The sequence below is a fragment of the Scardinius erythrophthalmus genome (genome assembly GCF_964197995.2).
Source record: "Scardinius erythrophthalmus genome assembly, chromosome: 6".
NCBI lineage: Eukaryota > Metazoa > Chordata > Actinopteri > Cypriniformes > Leuciscidae > Scardinius > Scardinius erythrophthalmus.
The window spans coordinates 7,735,458-7,758,934 of NC_138226.1; the positions used below are offsets into that span (position 1 = coordinate 7,735,458).

At 38.3% G+C, this 23,477-nt stretch overlaps 1 protein-coding gene across 1 annotated transcript in view; it reads right to left on the reverse strand.

The window, feature by feature from the left end:
• Positions 1–6,590: 6,590 nt before the first annotated feature.
• Positions 6,591–23,477, reverse strand: part of itprid2 (ITPR interacting domain containing 2) — a 42,314-nt gene continuing 25,427 nt past the window's right edge. The window contains exons 8-19 of the mRNA XM_081367512.1: positions 22,737–22,945; positions 18,720–19,396; positions 16,877–16,937; positions 16,068–16,156; positions 14,123–15,658; positions 12,910–12,984; positions 12,631–12,746; positions 11,764–11,911; positions 10,433–10,498; positions 9,927–10,322; positions 8,237–8,365; positions 6,591–7,467 (exon numbers count right to left, since the gene is read on the reverse strand). Coding sequence (XP_081223638.1) covers positions 8,258–8,365; positions 9,927–10,322; positions 10,433–10,498; positions 11,764–11,911; positions 12,631–12,746; positions 12,910–12,984; positions 14,123–15,658; positions 16,068–16,156; positions 16,877–16,937; positions 18,720–19,396; positions 22,737–22,945 — 3,481 coding nt within the window. The 3' untranslated portion in view covers positions 6,591–7,467; positions 8,237–8,257. The remainder of the gene's footprint in view (positions 7,468–8,236; positions 8,366–9,926; positions 10,323–10,432; positions 10,499–11,763; positions 11,912–12,630; positions 12,747–12,909; positions 12,985–14,122; positions 15,659–16,067; positions 16,157–16,876; positions 16,938–18,719; positions 19,397–22,736; positions 22,946–23,477) is intronic.

Genomic DNA, 23,477 nt, shown 5'->3' on the forward strand with positions numbered 1-23,477 from the left:
AAAAAAGAAGCACTGGCATTGTTTTGGTTTTTTTGGATAATAAAAGTAAAGGTATTAAGGTGTAATGATTCAAAGTGTGGCCACGTATCGATCCTAACGCTATAGGACAGACGCCACCTGTGCTGTTTGCTCGGGCTGCAGGACATCTGCCAGTGAGATAACTGTTATTGATCCACCTGTCTGCTCTGAAATAGGTCATTAGTCTGTGGCCTGTCTAAAACACAACCTGAAGGGGCGAAATGGAGATTTTCTGGAAACAATAACTAATATGAATGAAAATGAAATGAACAGTTGGTTCAATTTTGCTATACACACATATTGTACAGGGCATCCACAGAGTGCAAGCGGTTTAGAGAATGGATGAATGGATATTTGTAATGCTGTCCATTACATAAGATTAAGAAGAGGTGTGATAACCTTGTTTAGTTGCAGTGTGTATGTACACAGACAAAACTAAATTGCAAATCCATTTTTAAATGCAATGTAAAAGTTGCATTTAAAAAGAATTAATCTTTTATTGTTAAATTTAAATACAAAGTTCTGTCTTGAAACTCTAGATGGTGCAACCTTGAAATCTCATCATTCTCTATAGGGCACAGCTGATTGGTTCCTGCTGTATCAGTAGCCAATGAGCTCGCTGCTTAGTCTTCATATACTTGGTCAGCATTTGCTATAGCAGATTCAGCTCTCTTTCAGAAACCCTCCACCTTCCCCAGCTCCACCTGTATAGGTAGATCTGCTACAGGCAATACATGTACGCTATAGCCTACTGTACAGCAGCAGCATGTCTTGCTCACAGCAGCGTGTCGTGTGTGTATTGGCAGTAGCAAGTCTCGGACCTGCTCAGTAGCGTAGCAAATCTATTCCGCCAAGACCCAATATATCAACATTGTCATACACATTACCATACCAAAAACTCAGAGAGTTGTCATGACAGAAATTTGAAATATGAATGAAATAAAACATATTAGGGTTGTATATACAAGTTAGCGTTTTTTTTAAATAATACTTTTATTTAGCAAGTATTCAATTTGTAAAAAGACATTTGCCTTAAATTTTTAAGTACAACGAACTTGGATGTTTAATTCATTTCAGCTTATATTACATTAAACTGACATAAAAAAACGAGTTGAAAATTGTTTAACTTATTTTGACGAGTAATGTAAAAACATGTTGCCAACTTATTGAATATATATATATATATATTTTTTTTTTTTTTACAGTGTACTGAATATTTGACAATAGAAAAGTTATTTTAAAATGTAATAATATTTCACAATATTACTGTTTTACTGTATTATTAATCAAATGCAGTCTTGGTGAGCGTAAGAGACTTTCAAAAGCATTGAAAAAATATGACCAAACAAACACTGTTTTTTTTTGTTTTTTGTTTTTTATAAATTGAGAATTTATTCTTTCATTTTTAACTCTTCCATAAAAACAACAGAGCCAAAGCTTGTTCCCGAAACAAGCTGTTTTCTATTTTTTCCGCTCGTTAGACTAGATTCAACAGATATTATTTTATATAGTATATTATAGTATATTCAGGAGTCAGCTAGTGTAACAAGTCTGGTACAAAAAGAGGGAGTATAGGAAGCCCGAAGAAACAAACTCACACCAGTTCAACCTGTTCAAGAACAAACAGAACTACACCAATGGACCTGACCCATGTTTACACCCTGTCATCACTGCCGCCCATTTACAGGTTGAGGCCTGACCTTATGACCCTCATCACGCTCGAGGAGCAGGTAATATCAGGGAGGAAATTACTAGAGCTTAATGAACGTCAAAGGGTGGAGGAGGCACAAAACGGGCTCTGTTTACTACCCTCGTCCCACTGCGTCTGACAGACCGTTGCGTAAGCTTCAACAGATATGCTTTTATTACACAGTGAGTGCAAATAATCTAAACAGCAGTCACACAAGCTGTCAAAATCACTGTGCACTGAAGTTTGATGAAAACGCAAAGAGTAGATGTCAGGTGATGTCATCAGACCAGGCTGTCCTGTCCAAGAGTGCATTTGTGTATTCAAGAAGTTCAGAACACACACAAATGTACAATCATGTCCTTGTGCTCACTGGTGTTTTTTCTTAAGTAATAGGCAGGGTGAGAAAGAAAAGTGGGATTGTGTGGTCGGGAAACAGTCCGTACCCTCTATTAGACGTGACGGCGACTGAAATCCAATAGCAGCTGTAATAAAGTTAATTTTCAGTCTGTCTCTGTAGACGAACAAAAAACACCTTTATGCTGTTGACTGGACACAGCTGAGCTGCTTAAACAGTTCAAAATGGAAATCCCACTCGATTGTCGAGTTATTCAACCCATTTCTGTTATATCAGTATCCCGCAGGTATAATGTAGCCTTTTTATGTTAATGGCCGCCCTCTGAATCATTTCAAGCGTGCCCACAGTATCAAACTCACTCTCCCGCCAACCTACTATCTCAGAGACATGTTTCCATGGTAACAGTGGGCCGGATTGAGTTGTGTATCAAAATAATTTTCTGACCCACAGGTATATTTATCATACTTGGCTAAACACAGCAGTAGGAGTCTGCCATTAACACTGTTGCCCGCATTAAAAAGGACAAGCACGATCGGGAACGAAAGAACTTTTCAGTTCATCTGAAATTATACGGGCCTGTATCAGATCAAGCACAATATAGGAAGGTTTTATCAGGTGCTTAATATTTGTAATGCTTAAAAAGGTTTCATATTCAACCCCTTTCAAGCATTCCATTGAAAAGGCTCTCTTGCTCTTTCTCTCTCTCTCATACATATATCTTATCTTAATGCAACGTAGAACCGTTTAATGGTTAATTTTCCTTTTTTTTTAAAGGAAATTATTACTTTTATACATCAAGGATGCATTAAATTGATCAAAAGTGAAAGGAAAGACAATTATAACATTACAAATTTCTTTCATATAAAGATAAGATAAAGATATTTCTCTCTATTCACCGGAGAATTCATGGGGAAAAATTCTTGGTTTTCACAAAAATATGAAGCATTACAACTGTTTGTCAAAATTTATAATAATAATAAATGTTTCATTTCTTTTGTGGTGTGGTGGTGGTGGTGTTGGCACGGTGGATAAGATACATGCCTTTGGTGTGAGAGACCCGGGTTTGAATCCACCGTGAGACACCAATGTGTCCCTGAGCAAGACACTTAACCCCTAGTTGCTCCAGAGGCGTGCGACCTCTGACATATATAGCAATTGTAAGTCGCTTTGGATAAAAGCGTCAGCTAAATGAATAAATGTAAATGTAAATGTAGAATGATTTCTGAAGGATCGTGTGACACTGAAGACTGGAGTAATGATGCTGAAATTCAGCTTTGCATCACAGGAATAAATTATACTTTCAAATATATAAAAACTGAAAACAGTTATTCTAGTTTGTAATACTATTTCTGAATATATTACTGTGGTTTTACTGTATTGTAAATGCACATTTGGTGAGCAAAAGACACTTCTTTAAAATAAATAAATTAAAAGATCTTGCCAATCTCAAACTTTTGAATGGTTATGTATTTTATGAAATTTGTTTTATTGCCAGATTGTATCACAGACGACATTTTTCTGGTTCAACACCAACAAATGTACCCAGGATCATGAGAATAAAATAAGAATTAAAGGGATAGTTCACTTTGAAAATAAATTTTGGTATGTTTTAGCTTACCTCAAGGGCATCCAAGATGTTGGTGTCTTTTTTTCCGCAGTAGTTTCAATTTGGATATTTTTAGGTCAAACCGTTCTTGTCTGTCAGTCATATAATGCAGGTCGATGGTCACTGTATCAAAACACAAGCACAGAGTCCAAATTAAAACAATTCCACATCGTCCAAATTAAACAATTCCCCATCGTAAGTACACATTGATTGCCTAAGACACGAAACGAGCGGTTTGTGTGAGAAAATGAACAGTATTTATATCGTTTTTACCTCTTGTAACACAGCACACGTCTAAATGATCTGACGGCGCGGGCGGGTATAGATGTATACATAGATGTCGCCTTGGCTACGGTTTCGTTCCAATGAACTGCAGTAGCAAAGGCGACATCTAGTGTATACATCTATACCCGCTCGCGGGCGGGTATAAATATATACACTAGATGTCGCTTGGCTACGGTTTCGTTCCAGTGAACTGCGTAGCCAAGGCGACATCTATGTATACATCTATACCCGCTCGCGCCGTCAGATCATTTAGACGTGTGCTGTTTTCAAGAGATAACAACGATATAAATACGGTTCGTTTCCTCACACAAACCGCTCGTTTCGTGTCTTAGGCCATCAATGTGTACTTACGATGGGGAATTGTTTAATTTGGACGATGGGGAATTGTTTTAATTTGGACTCTGTGCTTGTGTTTTGAAACGGTGTCCAAGGACCTGCATTATATGACTGACAGACAAGAACGGTTTGACCAAAAAATATCCAAATTGAAACTACTGCGGAAAAAAAGACACCTAGCTGCTACATCTTGGATGCCCTTGAGGTAAGCTAAAACATATCAAAAATTAATTTCAAAGTGAACTATCCCTTTAAGGCCGGTGACACACTGGATGCGTGGCGTGAGCGTGGCGTTTCTGTTGCGTGTCAGCTGCGTGGCGGCTGCATCGCGTTTTCCATGTCTTTGCACACCAGAAGCGTGTCTGACGCGGCGCTGCTGCTGCTAGGTGACATATTGGTGACATGGGGAGAGAGTTGTGGAAGGCCTATACTTCATGTTAAACATAAATATATAGCAGCTAAGACAACGTCGGCAGTGTTGACGGCAATATAGACTATAGATTATTTCGTTCTGTATTGACAGGTGCAGTATTTGAAAATCGATAATATTTTTTTAAATTGCATTTATATTTGCATTTATGTCAAACCCTAGACACTTTCAAACATCAAAATGACATTTATTAATATGTATTCGTGTCAAAATGTCATATAAACATCTTTTCCTATTCAATTTTGCCTGGAAACGCTTCCAAGACGCTTGCGTGTCGCGTGAAAAATAGGCGTCGGTTCTATTTCTAGTAGGCACGCGTTTTCCGCGCGGCTCGAGCCGCGCCTGAGACGCGCGTGTCACGCACGCAGTGTGCAAGCTCTAACCTGTTAACATGGGAGCCGAAATAAAAACGGACACGCCACGCAGCTGAGACGCTCACGCCACGCATCCAGTGTGTCACCGGCCTAAGGCTGTCAAATCAATCGCATCTAACATAAAAGTTTGTGTTTATATGTGTGCACACACACACACACATTATATAAACAAACAAACTTTTATGTTAGGTGTGCTTAATCAATTTGACAGCACTAATCAGAACACAATAAACTAGAGGAACCTACATTAAAAACTAGGCTATTTCTCTCTGAATGTAATTCTTGATTTTAAAAAGATCAACAAAAGAAGTTCAACATGAGTTCATATTTACTTTCTGAAAGCCAGTTTACCAGATTAAACACTGTAATACAATGGTCTGTCTTGATTTTGATTGGCTGGAAGTTGTGCAATAAAAGAGTTTAATGCACAGCTAGCAGTGGATTATCCCTTACTAATGGATTCTTGGCCTGGGCAAGATATTCAGATCCTAAATACACTGTAAAAATAAATTGTAAAAATAATAAAAGATTAAAAACATGCAGTGAATTAAGAAGACTGATTAACTATTGATAGCACAATAATAACAATCATTAGTAAATTTAATTTCAAACTCATTAATAAACCAAACAGGAAAGCATAATAAAATAAAACAGTAGGAACTGTAATTCTACCCTTCAGAGGTTTATGAGGCGAGGCATACGAGATGGTTTCAAACAGAAATGTGCAGCTCATACTTTTATTAAAATGCTTATGTGAACTCTTCTGTTCTAGAGTGTTATTAGAGCTTCAAGTTGGATGAATTTGCTAGTTATGTATTAATACGGTGGAGTTTGCTACATGCACACAGCCCCTTTCCGGCATCCTTGAACATCTCGTTCAAAAGTTTTAATGGTAGGATGTAATTCTACAAAGACAAGATTAATAAGCATTTAAAGCAGCACTCAGTAGCTTTGGGATTTCTTCGCTGTATTCTCGCTTTTTGCTCGCGGGTTTCTCTCTAGAGCTCCCCCCACAGCTTCGGAATACTGTTGTAAAAACTTGTTGGTGATTCTCAGACACCAGAGGCTAGTAGATCAACGACATCAAAGCAGATGGGACATTCTTTAAAACTTCTTCTTCATTCGGGTTCGGACAGCGTGAGGGAGCGCAATAATGACAGTATTTGAGCAGATTTCTTTTGCCGTAAAGCAATTGTTTACATCGCGAGACCTGATCTCACGCGATACTTCCTGACGCGGCGGCCGCACGGCCCGCCGGCTCAAAGTTGCAAGTGCGGATTTTCCGCTCACGGGCACCAGGGGGGTGCGAAACGACCACCATTCAACCCGAAATAAGTAATATAACCATTCCAATGACTCCGAAGCTGTTCAGTTAAGGTAAAAAAAGTTACTTAGTTCACCTTTAATTATGTGGTAACCAGGAACATTCAGTATTTTTGTTCAGTAAAAACCAAGCACCATCTGAAACAACCCAAACAAAATTATGACTCGGCAAGTGTACGTACAAAATAAATAAATCTTTATTAATGATTTGCATTAAAGATTATCCCTCATGCATCCCAGGCGGAAAGGGAACACACAGTCCCCTTAGTCGCATAAATCAATTAGTATTACAATTCATTTCATCTTAGACAACAAAAACTCATTCACACTGAGGGAAATTAAGTTGAACACTTTAAATCCAGAAGCAGATTTGACAGACTATCCTCTGCTGTCTTTAAGAATAAAAAAATATTTTAAAAGCGTGCTAGTGTATATATTGTAAGTATAAAGAGAATTTAGTGCTTTTTCTTCTCACAGGACAAAATGTTTATGAATGTGCTCCGAAGGCTTAAGTGTCTTATCTACACATACAGTATGTGATGGACTATCAACAGGAAATGAAGACAGCTGTGTGCATTTTCAGTAGAACAGTAGTTGTGATTGGTCAGTTCAAGTTTAAGAGAAAAAAAAGTGAAATGTATTGCACAGTTAGTTCCTCACAGAGGCTGAATTAGAAAACAAGTGTGATTACAGTAGACATTTTTTGTCCTAGACAGACAAAGACACACTCACACAGAAAACTTTAGTCACCCACAAGTCTTTTCAAACATTCGACAAGACCTGCATCACATACTTAAATACATCCCAAAAGAGTCTTTACATTTCTGTAATATGTACCAGACAGATGCCACAATAAGCCGTGTGCCCTTTGCGGATTTGGACAGTGGAAGATCTCAACCGCTGCAAAGATTCACTGCAACTCGACAGTCCAGAAGCATTAGAGTCTGGAAGGGCTTCACAGACAGAACCAGAAAGAGGTGCTGGGCCTTTCTCAGTGCAAAGCTTTAACCAGTGTTCGTTGCGACTATTTCACAGGATTTACTTCTTCGCCTGCAGAAAGAAACAAAACAGTGATACTGACTGAAAAGACTGGAACCTGCCTACTGACTTCTAAAGCATGTAGTCTGATACTCAAAAGAGCATAACATTACACAGACCTTTTTACAATTATATTAAACCAGCTGAATTGAATTCTACGTATATTTATCATCCACAAACACTTGCTTCAAGATCCTGCCATCTTGGCCAAAGCTCATCACAACGCATTCTGGTTTACCTTCTATGTGAAGAATAATATGGAATTCCAAAAACGTATCTTTGAATTGATCTAAAATTTTGATGTCTTTTGATGATTTTACTTATGATGTCTTAATATGCTGTCTATGTCTATGTAGGCAGCTCACTAGAGTTAAGTAACACTCTTAAATGCCCAAGAAATACAGCATTACTATCAAAAGTGTTCTGGCCATCCTTCTGTTAGACTGTTTCACAAATGAATAAGGTTGAATAGCTGTCAGCTGTTAATTAAGTACACAATTAGATTATACCAATTTAGGTCAACCAATTACCAAGCAATGATTAATTTTGTTCAGTCTGTGGTGTAAAAAGGTTGCATTAGCAATTAAAGAAAAAAACACTTAACACTTATATATATATATATATATATATATATATATGTATGAATGAATGTGAAGTGTCATTTCACATTCAATTCATTTCTAGGAGAGGGAAGTATATCTCTTCCCGTTACCTCCAAGATGAAAAGTTTTCAAGCACTTAACAGATCTGTATTGAGCATAATGTGATCTATCAAACCAACCTCCGTCCTCTGTTCTGCTGCTTACACAGGAGGCTTCCTGGCTGGAAGAGGAGATCTATGCGGCGACACAGCAGCCAGAAGCTCGTTCACAATCTCCTGCCTGATTTCATGAGCGATGCTTTCTTTAATCTGCAGGAGGATACAAAAGAAATGATGTTAGACTGCATTAAAGGGAGGAAAATCAAACACTAAATACATAGTAAGACCACCTAAAATGTGAATCATATGAAATTATATTTCAAAGTGACTTATAATGCTGTTATAATCAAGTATGCAAAACATGCAACAATTTGAAATGTTTTTTTTTTCTCCATATATGAAATCCCAAGAACTGGCAGTGCTGTGAAGTGTCAAATACACATTGACACGCCGATGAAGAACATCAGGTTTTGCCAGGCTGTTACATCACCCCACAGGCCCCACATTACTTCAAGGAACCAATTCAGTCCAAGTTTCCTTTAGGAGCATCAGAATTGCTGGACCATCATGACAGACTTGTAAATCAGCCTACACTGATGCATGATATTTCATAAGCAAATCTGTCAATCATCACACACACCAAAAACCATTACAGCTACAAAGGACTCGCTCAAACGGTGCCAAAGACACAGTAAAATATGCTTTTTCCACTCTCTTTTGAGACGGGGACGGAAAACACATGCTACTTTTGTGTCTCCATTTCATTTCTAGATTTTTGGCAGAATCTAACAGTATTTTTCTCACATGTCTCTCTGGGGATACTCAATTCTGATGGGTCAGTCGTGGCATTTAGCTGTCAGAAATGTATTATTATTACACGCCACGGCTCTCTAAAATGCTTGATTCTGATTGGTCAGTCACGACATTTCTGTTGCTAGAACGATTTTTTGTTCACTGTAATGGATTATTAGATAATAAACAGGTACGATTTTAAAATGGTTTCTTTTCAAATGAATATTTCATGTCCCCGTCATTACGCAAGTAGTGAAAAACTGTAATAAATTAACCCTTAAATGTCTGTCTTGTTTAAACTTGTTCGTTTGCAGTGTTATTTTAGTATCACTGAGTAGTTTTATAATTGAGTATTTTAGTATCATATTATAGTGTTTATTAATATTTTGAATTTAGCTATTGAATTTTATTTTTATAGTTTGCGGTTTTCTTTTAATTTTAGTTAAAGTTTTGTAGTGTGATTGATTGATTTTTTTTATGTCTATAGTTTTATTAATTTTTATTTCAGGTTTAGTTTTAGTTATTTTAGTACATCAAGTTAAATTAAATGAAAATAAGAAATGTTGCCTTGGCTGAAAAAAATATATTTTATATTCAGTTAGGGTTTATTTTATTTCAAGCAACACAATTTTTTTATGGCTTTAATTTTAGTTTCAGTTCACTAAAATAACCCTGGCTCAAAGTTGCTTGATAGAAACAGTTTCTCTTTGCGGAAGCTTTGTGTTTAATGAGCTGATAAAATATTTGAACTCAAATCAATATTTCATGTCTAATTATTTACCTATGTGGCAAATAGCCATGCAATAAGCGGGATAACATAGATGACAATATTAACCCCTTCAGGGCCCGGATCATCCTGTCAGGGTTTATTTTGCGATAACAACCGGCTGGATGTACAGTACATTACACCTTACATATTGGCCATTGACAATGCTGTGCATCAGTCGGCTCATTGGGTTAAATGTATAAGTTCTCTCACCTCCTGTATAAGATGTTGCAGGTCACCATTCCCTCTACTTCTACTCCTCCACTCGGTGGGACAGCAGTCATCCGCCGTCCTGCTCCTGCGACCATCCAGTGACAACTCGTCTTCATCTCTGCTGAGCTCCAAAGAAGTAGGTGTCAGGCTCGACTCCAGCCTTTCCGGGGATTCGGGCCGAGGAACCTCCATTCCAGGCCGTGGAGGGACGGTGGGTGTGAGGTTGAGGGTGGCCCGGTAAACGCTGCCTTTTTGCAGGGAAGGAGAGCAACAGTCGAGTGATCGGTTGAATCTGCCAGGGCTGGATGCTCTCGATGAGCGGCCTGAACTGAGTGTGGCGGCCTCATATCCCAGCTCAGATTGAAGGTACAACTGCTCCTTCAGGAGGTCTGTCACCTGTACATTCATACACAAGAATTGGAGAATTGGAAGAGGAAACAGAGTAGAATAAGGCATTGAAATGATATCAGATACAGGACCCTGTAACATGAGAATAATTCACTCACCGGCTCCATGGCCCGAAGTGCTGAAGAATTAGACAGGCTTTCCACGCTGTGACCTCTCTGCATGCCCTGTGAGACGCAAGTATTTGTTACTAAAGTGTCAAAAAACCTACCGTTCAAAAGTTTGGGGTCTGTAAGATTCATAAGAGTCTCTTTAGCTCAACAAAGCTGAATTTATTTGATCACAAGTACAGTAAAAACTGTAATATTGTGAAATATTCTTTACCATTTAAAATAACTGTTCTACATTTAAAAATGTAATTTATTCCTGTGATGCAAAGCAAAATTTTTAGCATCATTACTCCAGGCTTCAGTGTCACATGATCCTTCAGAAATCATTCTGATGTGCTAATTTGGTTCTCAAGAAACATTTCTTAATATTATCAATGTTGAAAACAGTTGTGCTGCTTAATATATTTGAGGAGACTGGGATATGTTTGGTTTTTAGGATTCGTTGATGAATAGAAAGTATAAAAACAGCATTTATTAGAAATAAAAATCCTTTGTGTATTATAAATGCCTTTACTCTCAAAGTTGATGCATCCTTGCAATAATAATAATAATAGTTACAATAATAATAATAAAAAAAAAATCTTACTGACCCCAAACTTTCGAACAGTAGTGTATATAAAATGTTTCCACGTTTTAGTCATTTGTCATCGCACTAATGGTATATAATAGTTATTTTGCTGAAATTCAACTCAACACTGTTTTATATATTACATTATCAAAACGCAGTGTCAGCTTATGGTTATTCTAAATATATCAGGTTCAGTGAACTTCACATTAGAATTCACATTTAGACTTATTCTGTAATTCCAATCCTGAGAGGCTATAAAAAAAATGAGAAAATGCAAATTTTGTTATATTACCTGCTAACAGAAAGACACTTTTGGTAAAGTATTTAAAGTCGACATGAAATCAAAATTGACCCTATTTACTTTGTTAGCGCATATTACTTAGTCTTGTGGTTAACACAGAAAAACAATTGTTTGCCGTGGTAATGTTTAATCAAAATCTGAAAAGTTACTTCCGGTCTGGAATGGCGTTCCTTCTCTGATGACGTCAGTTTGACGGCTTGGGTTGAAAACGCTTAACCACTCCCCTCAAACTGTTAGTCTGCTATGAGCAAGAGATGAAGAGGAGGCGCGCTAAAGTAAAATCCCACCCTCTATTCAATATTCCGTTTCACTGGGAAATACGTCACAACACTGGAGAAAAGTCGTTTGCAACTTCCGGTTCACGGGGACTTTAAAGCAGAATTAGGTCTAAGCTAAGCTATTACAGCATCCTTTATCATTTATTATGAGGCAGCTGCAGTCTCATCCACTGACCATGTGGTGGCGGTAGAGGCTGCTGTGCTGAGAGCTGCTGCGCATCTCTTCATTCAGAGAGAGCAGGCGATCCTCCAGCTGAAGCTCCAGATCCTGCAGCTCCTGTCTGACTGCAGTCCGCAGGGTTTCCAGATGTTCCGCCTCCCGCCTGCAACAGCAAAGTTTCAAGTTTTTATCAGTTCTCCAGTCCAGACAGTTAGTAAATACTTGGTAAATCGCTAGTAGAGGTGTAGCGATCATATCAATTTGAGGTTGAAACAGAAAAACAATATTTTAACACCAATACCGTTCCGATGGTCATTTTATTCCAATAGTGATTAATCATTAGCATATATGATTTGTTTACATATTTTAGGGTTCTTGATTAGTTTATTGCTACATCCGCCTTTCTCTCGGTCAAATTCTAAAGCTGTTCAGTGCTACTGGAAACTAACATACTTTTGTAAAAACAGAAATGTGAAATATTACAGTTTAAAATAACTGTTTCTATTTTAATATATTTTAAAATGTCATTTATCCCAGTGATGGCAAAGCTGAATTTTCAGCAGCAATTAGGCCTACTCTAGTATTCAGTGTCACATGTCCTTCAGAAATCATACTAATATGCCTATAAATCATTAGCATGTATGATTCATTTGACTATTAATTCAGTGGCTTTCTCTCTGTAAAATTGTACTGCCATTCAGAGCGACAAGGAACATTTTGTAATATCTTTTCAATTTGATTTATTTATTTTTGCAGACCCCCTTAGGACCCCAGTTTAAAAAATATGTTTTTTGGCTTTCTAATACAGTGTGTGAGACTTGGGCAAAAGGAGCCAGAGGGCGAAGCACTTTGCCCTTTGTGGCTTGTGATTTTGTTCCTCACCTCTCATCTGGACTAAGATGCTGGTAGACCATAGACTGCTGTCTCATAAGAGCCAGCTCCAGATCCATCATCTGAGTCCGGAAGACGTTCAGACTCCTGCGCCGCATCTGGAGCTCCTTCAGCAAGTTGGTAGGGACATAAACACTAGGTTAAACACTATCCAGAAAACTCTTGCACAAGCTAGATGATCATCTCAATTTCACAAGAGGCTTCTACTGATGCAACTCAAGGTTATGAAAATGAACTATGTGTCTGCTTCCTCTTTGGGAAATGATGTACCTCATAAAGCAGTTGGACAGAGCGTGGTGTACTGATCCTGTCAATGGGTGTGTCCCCTCCATGCGCCGATGAGCTCTGCCAACAAAACCACAGATCAGTGATCACTTATGAGTCACGCAGGAAATACATGTATAAACTGAGCCCGGGATATGCAGCATGCTGACTCGGCTGAATATTTGCATTTGAGGTGGGATTCGGAAGAATCCGGAACACACTTCCTTGTTCTACTTTATGTAGATATATATAAACTTTGTGTGAAACAAAACACTTATTACAGGTCATAGGTTACACACACACACACACACACACACACACACACACACACACACACACACACACACACACACACACACACGTCATAGGTTATACACACACACACACGTGCGCACACACACACACACACACACACGCACACACACACACACGCACACGCACACACACACACAAACAAACAAACAAACAAACACATGTCTGGTTCACTATCTTTGTGGGGACTCTCCATAGACATAAATGTTTTTTTTTTATACTGTACAAACTGTATAAAAGTATAACTGAATAAAACTGTACATCCCCTTACACTAACCCCACCCCTAAACCTACCCATCACAGAAAACGGCATTTTCAGTGTATTTTTACATTTTCAAAAAACTAATTCTGTATGATTTATAAGCTTGTTTCATCATGGGGACCTCGATTTAGGTCCCCACGGTGACACGAGTCCCCTGGTAAGTGTGCATTCAGGAAATCCCACCGGGATAGAAAAACATGAACACACACAGACACAACCTCTTTTTCATGTTTAATGGGGACTTTCCATAGACAATGATTTTTATACTGTACAAACTGTATATTCTATCCGTTTACACTAACCCTACTCATCGCAGTTTTGCTTCTTTACATTTTCAAAAAAATCACTTAATATGATTTGAACATTTTGTCCCCATAATGTAGGGTTTGCCACCCACCCCCACACACCTAGAAACACTCCTTCATTTTTCACATTACTTGATGTTTCCTAAGTCCAGCCCATGCAAATATATCTACTGTCCTATAGCAAAAACTCCACCAGCTAACCCTATTTCTACCATCAGAATCAGAAACGGTTACTAATACATCCTTGTCAGGCACAGCCTTATTAATAACCAGGTTTACCATAGGTTAAGACCGTTTGGATGAAACACACAAGTATACAAGTAATTTTGGCAGTTCTCACCTGACCAAGGTTCTGCATTGTCCCACGGATGTCATGGAGGACCCTCCTGAGCTGCATCTCTGTGCTGCCCATCGCAGGAGCGGGTGCTGGAGGAGTCCCAAAGGAGAAAGGGTAAGGGGGAGACTGATAATATGGATGACTGTAGGGGGCACCGGGGTGATGTGAAGAATTGTTGTACCCCAAATTGTAGGGGGCACTGTGGGACTGCGCAAGAGGCATGTGAGTTTGGTACGCGCTGCCGTGGATGTTAAATGAGGGGCTGTAGGGAGCTCCCTGAGAAACGTTATAAGGTGGAGAGAATGGGCTGTATGGTGTGCTGTGCGGATGCGCATAATGCATGTTGTGCTGGGGTGCAAAGGTCACCCCCTGTGGTGGAGTAAATGTATTGCTCTGAAGTGGCTGAGGACAAGGCGAGCTCTGCGGTTGTGGGAAGGGAGTGTGGTGGGGAAGTCTTGTAGGGTACGAGAAGTTGTAGGCCAATCCATGTTGTGGAGAGTAGAAGGACCCATGAGGAGGAGGAGGAGGAGGAAGAGGGTGGGCCTGACCTGTATAATGAGAAAGGTTTGGGACGCTAGATGTGCTCCAGCTTGGACCTTCACCCAGGGGCCTCTGGGGCCAGTCGGCAGGGACACTATAAAGCGAGCTGGAAGAGCGAGTCAGATGTTGAGGTATGTTGAGATGGTGTGGTGGTGGTGTTCCCCTATCGGTCTTTGATCTACTTGCTGGAGCAGAATTCATGAGCGTAGATTTACTGTCGGCATGATCAACTTCGTCTTCTTCCATGATGGAATCCACTTCTTCCCGGTCACTGCGATTCTCCTCGTCGTAGCGGTATGTGTACGAGGGTGGGGTACAGTGTTTGACCGAACCCTCTCCAAGTTGGATGCGCATGGAGGTGACCACTCGAGCCGGGTTGAGAGAAGACATTGGGAGGGAGCTGGATCTCCTTAAAGGATTCCTCTCTAAGCTTTCCCTCAGCAAGTCCTTGTCCCTCACCCATACTCGGCCAGGACGTTCCTCGTCCATTGAGGATGACCTTTGATGGGCTGTGTGGAGGGCCATCTGCCTGCTTTGAGCCGTGGGGGGGCATTGCTCAAGATCCGATGACTCTGGTCCAGAGGATGAATGTAGATCTTCAGGAGAGTCTGGATTCATGCTCAAACCAGGCTGGGATATGTTGCCCTCATGAGTTACATCTGAATCTGTTGTAGGATTTACAATCACGGTCAAATCCACTTCTGGAGAGTCTGTGGTGGGTTCTTGCACTATGCTGGAAGCCCTATCAGAGTTAGGAGAAAAGAATGGTCCATTGGAGCTAATATTGTCAGAGTTTGGATTGGGAATCTGGAGGCTGGGGATCACAGGGACTTGTCTGTTGGCTCCACTCTGGCTAGATGTGCCTCTGGGCAGAGGATGGGTTTCCTCGCCCAGCAATATTTCAAAGTTGGGGTACTCCAACGCTACTGGAGTGCTGACTTCTCCTGCATGCGATGTCACTGTAGTTTCACTGTCACAGCTGTCTGAGCTATCTTGCACCTAATAAAAGAGAGAAGTTTCACTTCCATTATCCAATGAACTGGTTCTTAGGAAAATTTATGTTGAAAGTTAGATTTATGTTCCCTGAGAACACACATGGCACAAGTTATGGTGCATCTTAAAAAGGACATTTTCAAGATGTAGAGTTTTCAGTAGATATGCACCAGTTGACAGGCCATCAATCAGAACCAGATTTATTACTATATACATATATATATACATACATATATATATATATATATATATATATATATATTTTTTTTTTTTTTTTTTTTTTTTATATATTAGTGAAAACTAAATTCACATGGGTAACAAAATAACATGGGTCTGATAAACATGAATCCGAAGAGGATTACACTTTGTATTCATAGATTGTTGAGAGCCCAGATGGTTATGCCCACTCTCGTACCTTCAGGTGATAACCCGAACCGTCTGTGGATGGGTCCTCTGCAAACCCGCTGCTGTCAGACTGCTGGCTGGCAGTCCTCAATAACCGCTCTGTAGGAGAAACAACACAAGCACCAAAACTGAGTGCGAATGACTAATTTCCCAGCAGAAGAAGGCTTCTCAAATTTAAAGCCAGGTTATCATTCATGCTTATGAGTTTTAAGGCTTAGATCTCATTATTTAGGTTCAGTGTGGTGAATATTGTAAATTATTGCCACATATTTGTCTGTTTTCCTATCACTTATTCACTGTAATAATAACAAGTTTGTTAGTATAATGTTGCATATCACAGAACATAATTATGACTCAAACAACTTTAACTTGAATCTAGAACATTCTTCTAGTGAACATCTACTAAATTCTACCACACGAGGGCAGACTTGCTCTATACTGTCTCTAAAAGACATATAATTAGAGTCCCCTTCAGCTCTTTAGGGCTGGGCTATAGGACAGCGTGATAGACAGAATCATAGTTATGAATAAGAATTTTTTCCTCTGTTTTCTTCTAGGGAAAGACAACCCGATATGATCAAACAGCCGTTGCATTCTCAGGAGGAATGAGTCTGAAAGCATTTTTATCTTAATTCAAATTTAAATCTTACTGATTGTCATGTTGTAAACAATACCATAGCAAACGTAACTATAAAAAACCTGTTGCTAAGAGGTCACTTTTACATGATATGTGTTTTGAATGCTTCAAAATTGCAAATAGCGAATACAAATTCAGTTTCCTGGTAGCGTGACTGATAACCGCAGTCAGTCCACACTCACCGCTGCCATCTCGAGACATGCCACCAGGACCAGGAAGAGCTTCATCCTCATTACTCTGCAACTGCAAAGAAATAGATTATTACCATTCTGACAGATTACAACACAGCAGCGTAGTCACACTTGAACATTACACCAGTTTTAGATACTCAAAAGATGCTGCTCATAAGCCAATGTTAGAAAATGAGGTATGACCAAGGGCCAGCATATAAAATGACCTGGTAAAAGTACTGGGTGGTTTTGACAGACAGATAGTCACACCCCAAACCCAAACTATTGGTCAAATCAGTGTTGCTATATCATGCCGTGTCCGGATGCTCAAACAAACAGAGCAATAAAAGATTATTCTATCATCATTTACTAACCCTCATGTTGGTCCAAACCTGTAAGACTTACTATCTATTGCAGAACATTAAAAAAAATATGTTTTATACAATGCTGGCTTCCAAACAACATTGGACCCATTGATTTTCATTGTATGGACAAAATACAGACATTTTTCAAACTACCATCTTTTGTGTTTGAAAGAAGAATGGAAGTCATACAGGTTTGGAATGACATGAGGTGAGTAAGAATTTTCAGTTTTGGGTGAACTATCCCTTTAAGTTGGGAATAACTCTCAAAAAGGCTCAACTTTTCAAGAATGCAAAAAAAGAAAAAGAAAAAAAAAGATAAAGATATACAAATAAATCGAACCATTCATTTATTAATTGTACATTAAAATTGTAAAATTATATTATTATTATTATTATTATATCTTAACTAGTAATTTACAATAAATATTTGACTGTTAAATTAATTGATAATAATATAATTTTACAGAAGGAACTTTTGACTATGGCTTAAAAAATACCATAGCAAAAACAACTAGCCTAACTAATATAAATTTCAAGCATTATTAAAGACAACTAAACACTCAGTAATTAAAAAAGAACAATAAACTAATTAGCAATCACACAAATAAATACAACTGAAGAAAGATAAAACAGGTTTTTTTAAGATTTTCATGTACTATTCAGATACAGAAACTGTAATCAAATGTAAAAATAACAGCACTTTATAAATATACATTAGAAAATATCGTTACAAAAGTTATTCACTCAAAAACAGCGAGTACATTTTCTCTGTCTTTTGTTGTCTGATTAACGCTATTATAGAGACGGCAGCAGGAATATTAGGCTGCTGTCACTTTAAGAGCTGAATGGATACAATATACTGTTACACGTGTTTTCTTATCAACTTTTTTCATTTACTTAAGAAATAGCCAACTGTGTTTACGAGGATATTTTGTACATCTTTTTGTGTGTATTTGTCAGTTTAAGTGCAAAAAGACGCGGAAGACAAATCAGTTTTGTATCGCGCATTAAGTATGAGAGGCGGCTTTCTGAGCGCACGCTATGGCTGTGCGCATAGCATAGAAAACAGCGCTTGAATGGTTTAAAGTCATATTAAAATGCACACAAAGGAATCGATACGAGGAATAGAAATTGTAATTTTATAACAAATCTTATCTGATTCCTGACCTCAAGTATCCGGTTCCAGAATTGGAATCGATTTTTGATTCCCAACCCTAAGTATCACTGGTGAAAATTGTCTGCTATTAGGAATTAGTATCATGCTCCAACTTAATCAAAGGCAAAACCATAATCCCCAGAAAATACTCCAGGCGCTCCATGTTCCCTACTTATTTTTAGCTTTAAGTGTCATGACCCTCTGCTGTTTTTACAACAAAACGCACACAAAAGAAACTTTAGGGGAAACTTGGAGATGATTGTCAGCGTGAGAACTGGACAAGGGAAAGCAGGGAGGATTGTTTTGGTAAAGTGGAAGCGAGAGGGAACTTTACCTCCTCCATTTCAAAGGAGTCTCTGGGCTGGCTGAGCAGGTGGGCTATGTGTGGGTTGGGCAGCAGGTTGGATGGTTCCTTATCTGGCGTGGAAGTGATGGTCTTCTGGCGCTCGTGCTCTTTGAGTTCTGACTCTGTTGTGAGGTCACTCTCGTCAGAAACGCGACTGATGCTCACCAGGACTGGGGAAAGTGGCGTGTCTTTGTCCAGAGCTGGTGACGAACTGGAGTGATCGCCATTCGTTAACGTAGAGTCCTTGGCTAGAGGTTCTGGGATGTCTCCGTTGAGCGAGGCCTCTGAGATACATTGCTGTGCTTCCTCGGTCACTGTTGCCAGAGATGAATCTTTTTTCCTAAAGACCTTCTGCTGTGGCTTGTGCTCGGTATCCGCCAGCCCGTCCCGTATGTCAGAGTTCGCACTCTCTGCGCTGTCAGCATCAGGCGCTGAAGGCTGTTTGGCCGATCCGTCCGTGCCGGAGGCCAACAGGTTCTGTCTCGTAATGTTCCGCTTTAGAATTTTGGCCACATTCAGGGCGGAATTATTCCTTTTTAATGGAGGTGTTTTAACCTCTATGTCGACGTTGCCGATTTTCTCCATGGGTCTTCCAGACACGTGGGAGTAGATTTCTGTGAAAACGTTTGCCACCGTAGCCAGTACTTCTGTTTGACGGAATCGACCTACGGAAAAAGGAGAGCAAACTTGATTTAGTCAAGAAAAAAAAAAAAAAAAAAGGAGAAACTTAAGAAATTAAAACAGAAACAATAGAAAGCACTTTCAATCAGTGTTTCCTAGTACACAGAACAAAAAAAGTACATATATTAATATATTGTATTGTATTTTTTTAATAGTAAAGTACAATAAATAATTGATTGTAATAATAATATATTATAATATATGAATTATATAAGGTTTCAACACATAAACAAACTTATAAACAAATGAATAAATAAATAACTGACAAATAAAGTAACCTTGGTCAAACCACATTGTAAATTAGATGAATTGACTACAGGAATCATCATTTTGAATCATGGAAAGAATTGACTCACTTTAACCGCGGGTTAATCATGTCAGAGTCAAAATGAGTCAAGAATTGTTTCTATGTAAGGCTGATTTTCTAAAATGCTAATTAGTAAGGTTAGTTAAACTCAAAGCAGTGTAATTACTTATTTGTTGTTCATATGGGAGTTATGTAAGTGAAGCGTGTATTTTATTAAAAAAAAAATTTTTTAAAACACACAATACAAAAAATAAAAAAGATAGGGCCTCTCGGTGCAAATATGAGATCCGGTTAACTTTTGTGTGACGGTTTTATGTCAATGGTTTTTTATCAACATCAAGCTTGTCATTATGGCTGACATAAAGGAAAAAGATTTGACAATACTGCAGGCATGTAATGGAATGACAACAAGTGATAACAAGCCAGTGATGTGTGGTGCTCAGAAATCAATCGTCTTCATTTATCTCCTGCAATGCAGCCAGGCTGAGTCAGCGTTCAGGAACGGCTCGCAGGACATGTGCCAGAAAAAGAAAAGAGGAACAGAGAGTGTGGTTTTCTGTGAAAGAGGGACAAGCAAGTCCTATTCGAGATCACAGCCCCCATGGAGGAGCATTTAGGGAGGAAGAAGCAAGAGTTATGCAAGAAAAGACAACAAGACATGGGGGAACAAGTCCACAAAACATGAAAAAACATTCAAATCCGAAATGTCTGCCTAGTGAGGTATGAGCATAAACAGTTGTGGCATTAAAAATGACTGTTTACTACTAACCTAATAAAACTGTTGCTGATGTCAGTAATATTATTTGTTCTATTACTTGTAAATTGTTTCCTTGTTGCTTATTTTAATACTGACAGCAATAATTGCTTGAATAATACCTTGTATGTTTAATAATTACTTGAATTAATAATCTGAATGTTTATTTTAAAAGAATTGACCTAAATTAGAGTCTTTTTTATATTTATATTTTAATATTTAAAGTTAAAGTGTACAATTTTCTGCACTATTAGCACCATCAAATTGAATTGAAATCTGTTTATTTAAAAAACAAATGAATCAAATTGACAGCTACATTCAAACAAAGCTTTTCAAATAATATATATATAATCATATATATTAAATATGAATATAATGAAACATTATAATATAAAAATATCATGAATTGTATGGGGCTTCAATAAATAAACAAATAAATAAAATGTTAAATTAAAATAATTTACATAACTTGTATATTCTTTGTTAATATTCATAGAAATATTTTAATATTAAAGGTAAAGAGTAGATAGATAGATAGATAGATAGATAGATAGATAGATAGATAGATAGATAGATAGATAGATAGATAGATAGATAGATAGATAGATAGATAGATGTGCACTCACGATCAACAAAACAGGCCTTATTACAGACTTCACACATCCCTTCCCTCACCAAGGTTCTTCCTGTTCCGATGCTTTGTCTTGGCTCAATGAGAATTATGCAAATGTAGGCCAACACAAAAGCTGGCACAGAGCTGGCACACAGGCCGAATCCTGATGTGAGCGGGTGGCAGAATCCGCTCTGCTGTGCCACAGCCTGCTTGTCACTTTCTCTCTCCGTTGCCGTCTGTCTCTGCCTCTCATTTCTGTGCCCACGGAGGACAATGGCTTTGTTGTGCTCAACTTCTACGGAGTCTGAACAGCCCTCGCACACACAGCGAGTGTTTGAGGGTTAGGAGCTCAGTGTTTGGTTGAAGATATGGAGTAATTGAGAAACGCCATGGATTAGATGTTCTGCAATGTGGTCTTAGTGTCAAACACACATCTTTTCCAGGCACCACAACTTCCCTCAACTCTTATCTTGCTGTCTTTGTCTTACATCTTTATATGGTTAAATACTTGTATGCAGTGGCGTAAGACTGTCGAGTGTAAGCAGTGCTTCTTTTTTTTCTCTCTCTTGCCCCAGGATCGATAATGCAATTAAGGATGAATTGATATTAAAATCCTGGCTGATAATGATGTTGATAGATATTTTCATGTTAAGGCTGATAATTAATAAATGTCCAATATTAAAATTATACACTATTTTCTCAAAATATATGAATTAAAACAGAATTTGTTTTATACATTTTTTAAATGCTGGAAGTGAATTTAGGCATATATAAATGTACAGAATGAAAAGTGGATATTCATTTTGAGATTTGCAATGTTAACGCAGTTTTAATATTTAAAAGTGTTATTAAATTATTCGCTTTTTTAATGCACAATTAAGCAATTGATGCCAAGACTGATAAAAAAATAAAATAAATAAATATTGGTCAATAATGATATATCATTCATCCCTAAATGCAATTGCATGTCAGAAATATGCATTTAATTAAACCACGTTAATAGACTAAAAGCAAACAAAATACAAGAACGTTTTGTGAAATATTACTGAGATTAAGAAAAAAGACTTAGAAATACATAGGCATTCCAGATGCAAAAAAATATGGAAAAAAACTTGACAGTAGATCGGTAACGGTGCAAATTTCGCTTTCACTTGAGAGCAGGGAGCGAGCGAGGAGTGGGGATTTTTGAAAACCTGGAGTGGAGTTACTGGAGAATGCTTTGCATGTGAGCCAAAAAAGAAAGTCATTTAAATAAGCAGAGGAAGTTAAGTTATTTTGCTAAAAGATTTCTAGAACAAACATTATTTTATTTGCAATAACATGCACGATGAATTTTGCACAATAAGACCAAGAACGTGCATTAAGAAGGTAAACAGTCTGTTTTGACTTTATGTTGACTTAAATGTTGTCCGGTTGCCTAGCTACAATGTTATTTCTAAGCATCAAGGCCATGCGAAACGAAAGAATGATGTAATTATTAGTTTTCAGATTAAAAAAAGGGGAGGGGACAAATGTAGGCATAAATGAATCACTACACGCTGCATGTAACATTTAATATTTCCCTCAATTCATCATTTCGATCGGTGTGAATCACGGGGGCAGAAATGCTATCAAACGTCATAGATTGTGTTGACAGCTCAGTTGACATACTTGTTAGGGCATAGTTCGGGTTCTCCAACTCCATGCGCTGAATCTGGGCTCCCAGGTAAACTTTGATGTCGATGCCCTTGGCGCCAGAAGACGAGTTGAAGAAACGAGAAGGGATTTTTGAGGCGATGTCGGGCTCCTCCCGTCCAAAGCCGAGATTGTATAAAATCTCCTCTGGATCCTCCTCATACAGGTCCAGCAGTTCCGAAACACTGCAGGAAAAACAACATCAATGAAGACACACATCTGCATCACCCAAACAATATTTGCCAAAGTGATGCATTACAGATAAAGATCTTGGTAACACTTTACAATAAGGTTAACCTTAGTTAAAGGGTAACTAAACCCTAAAACAACTTTGTTTAGTTAATGATGTGTAAGACTGGGGCTTTATTAGTGCTGTTCATTGATTCGAGTACATTTTTCGACATTTGGGTATAAAGCGTTTTAATTCTAAAATATATGGTGTAAAAACGTCTGAGTGCTGCCCTCTTCAGGTTGAACGGTGGCTATTGCAGTTGAATTTTCCTATTGGAAGTTGTTTCCCCGCGTGACGCAAGCAGGTACCAGCTCACCATAGACGCAGCATTTCCGTAAAATGTTTCTCCTTCTTTTCACAAGTGATCGCGCTCTTGCAATTTGATCATACAAGTTGTATAGGCCTATTTACTTTATTTCAGTCAGAAAGTGAAAAACATATGATGAAAATAAAACATTGTTAGAAGAACTGTGATGGTATTATTA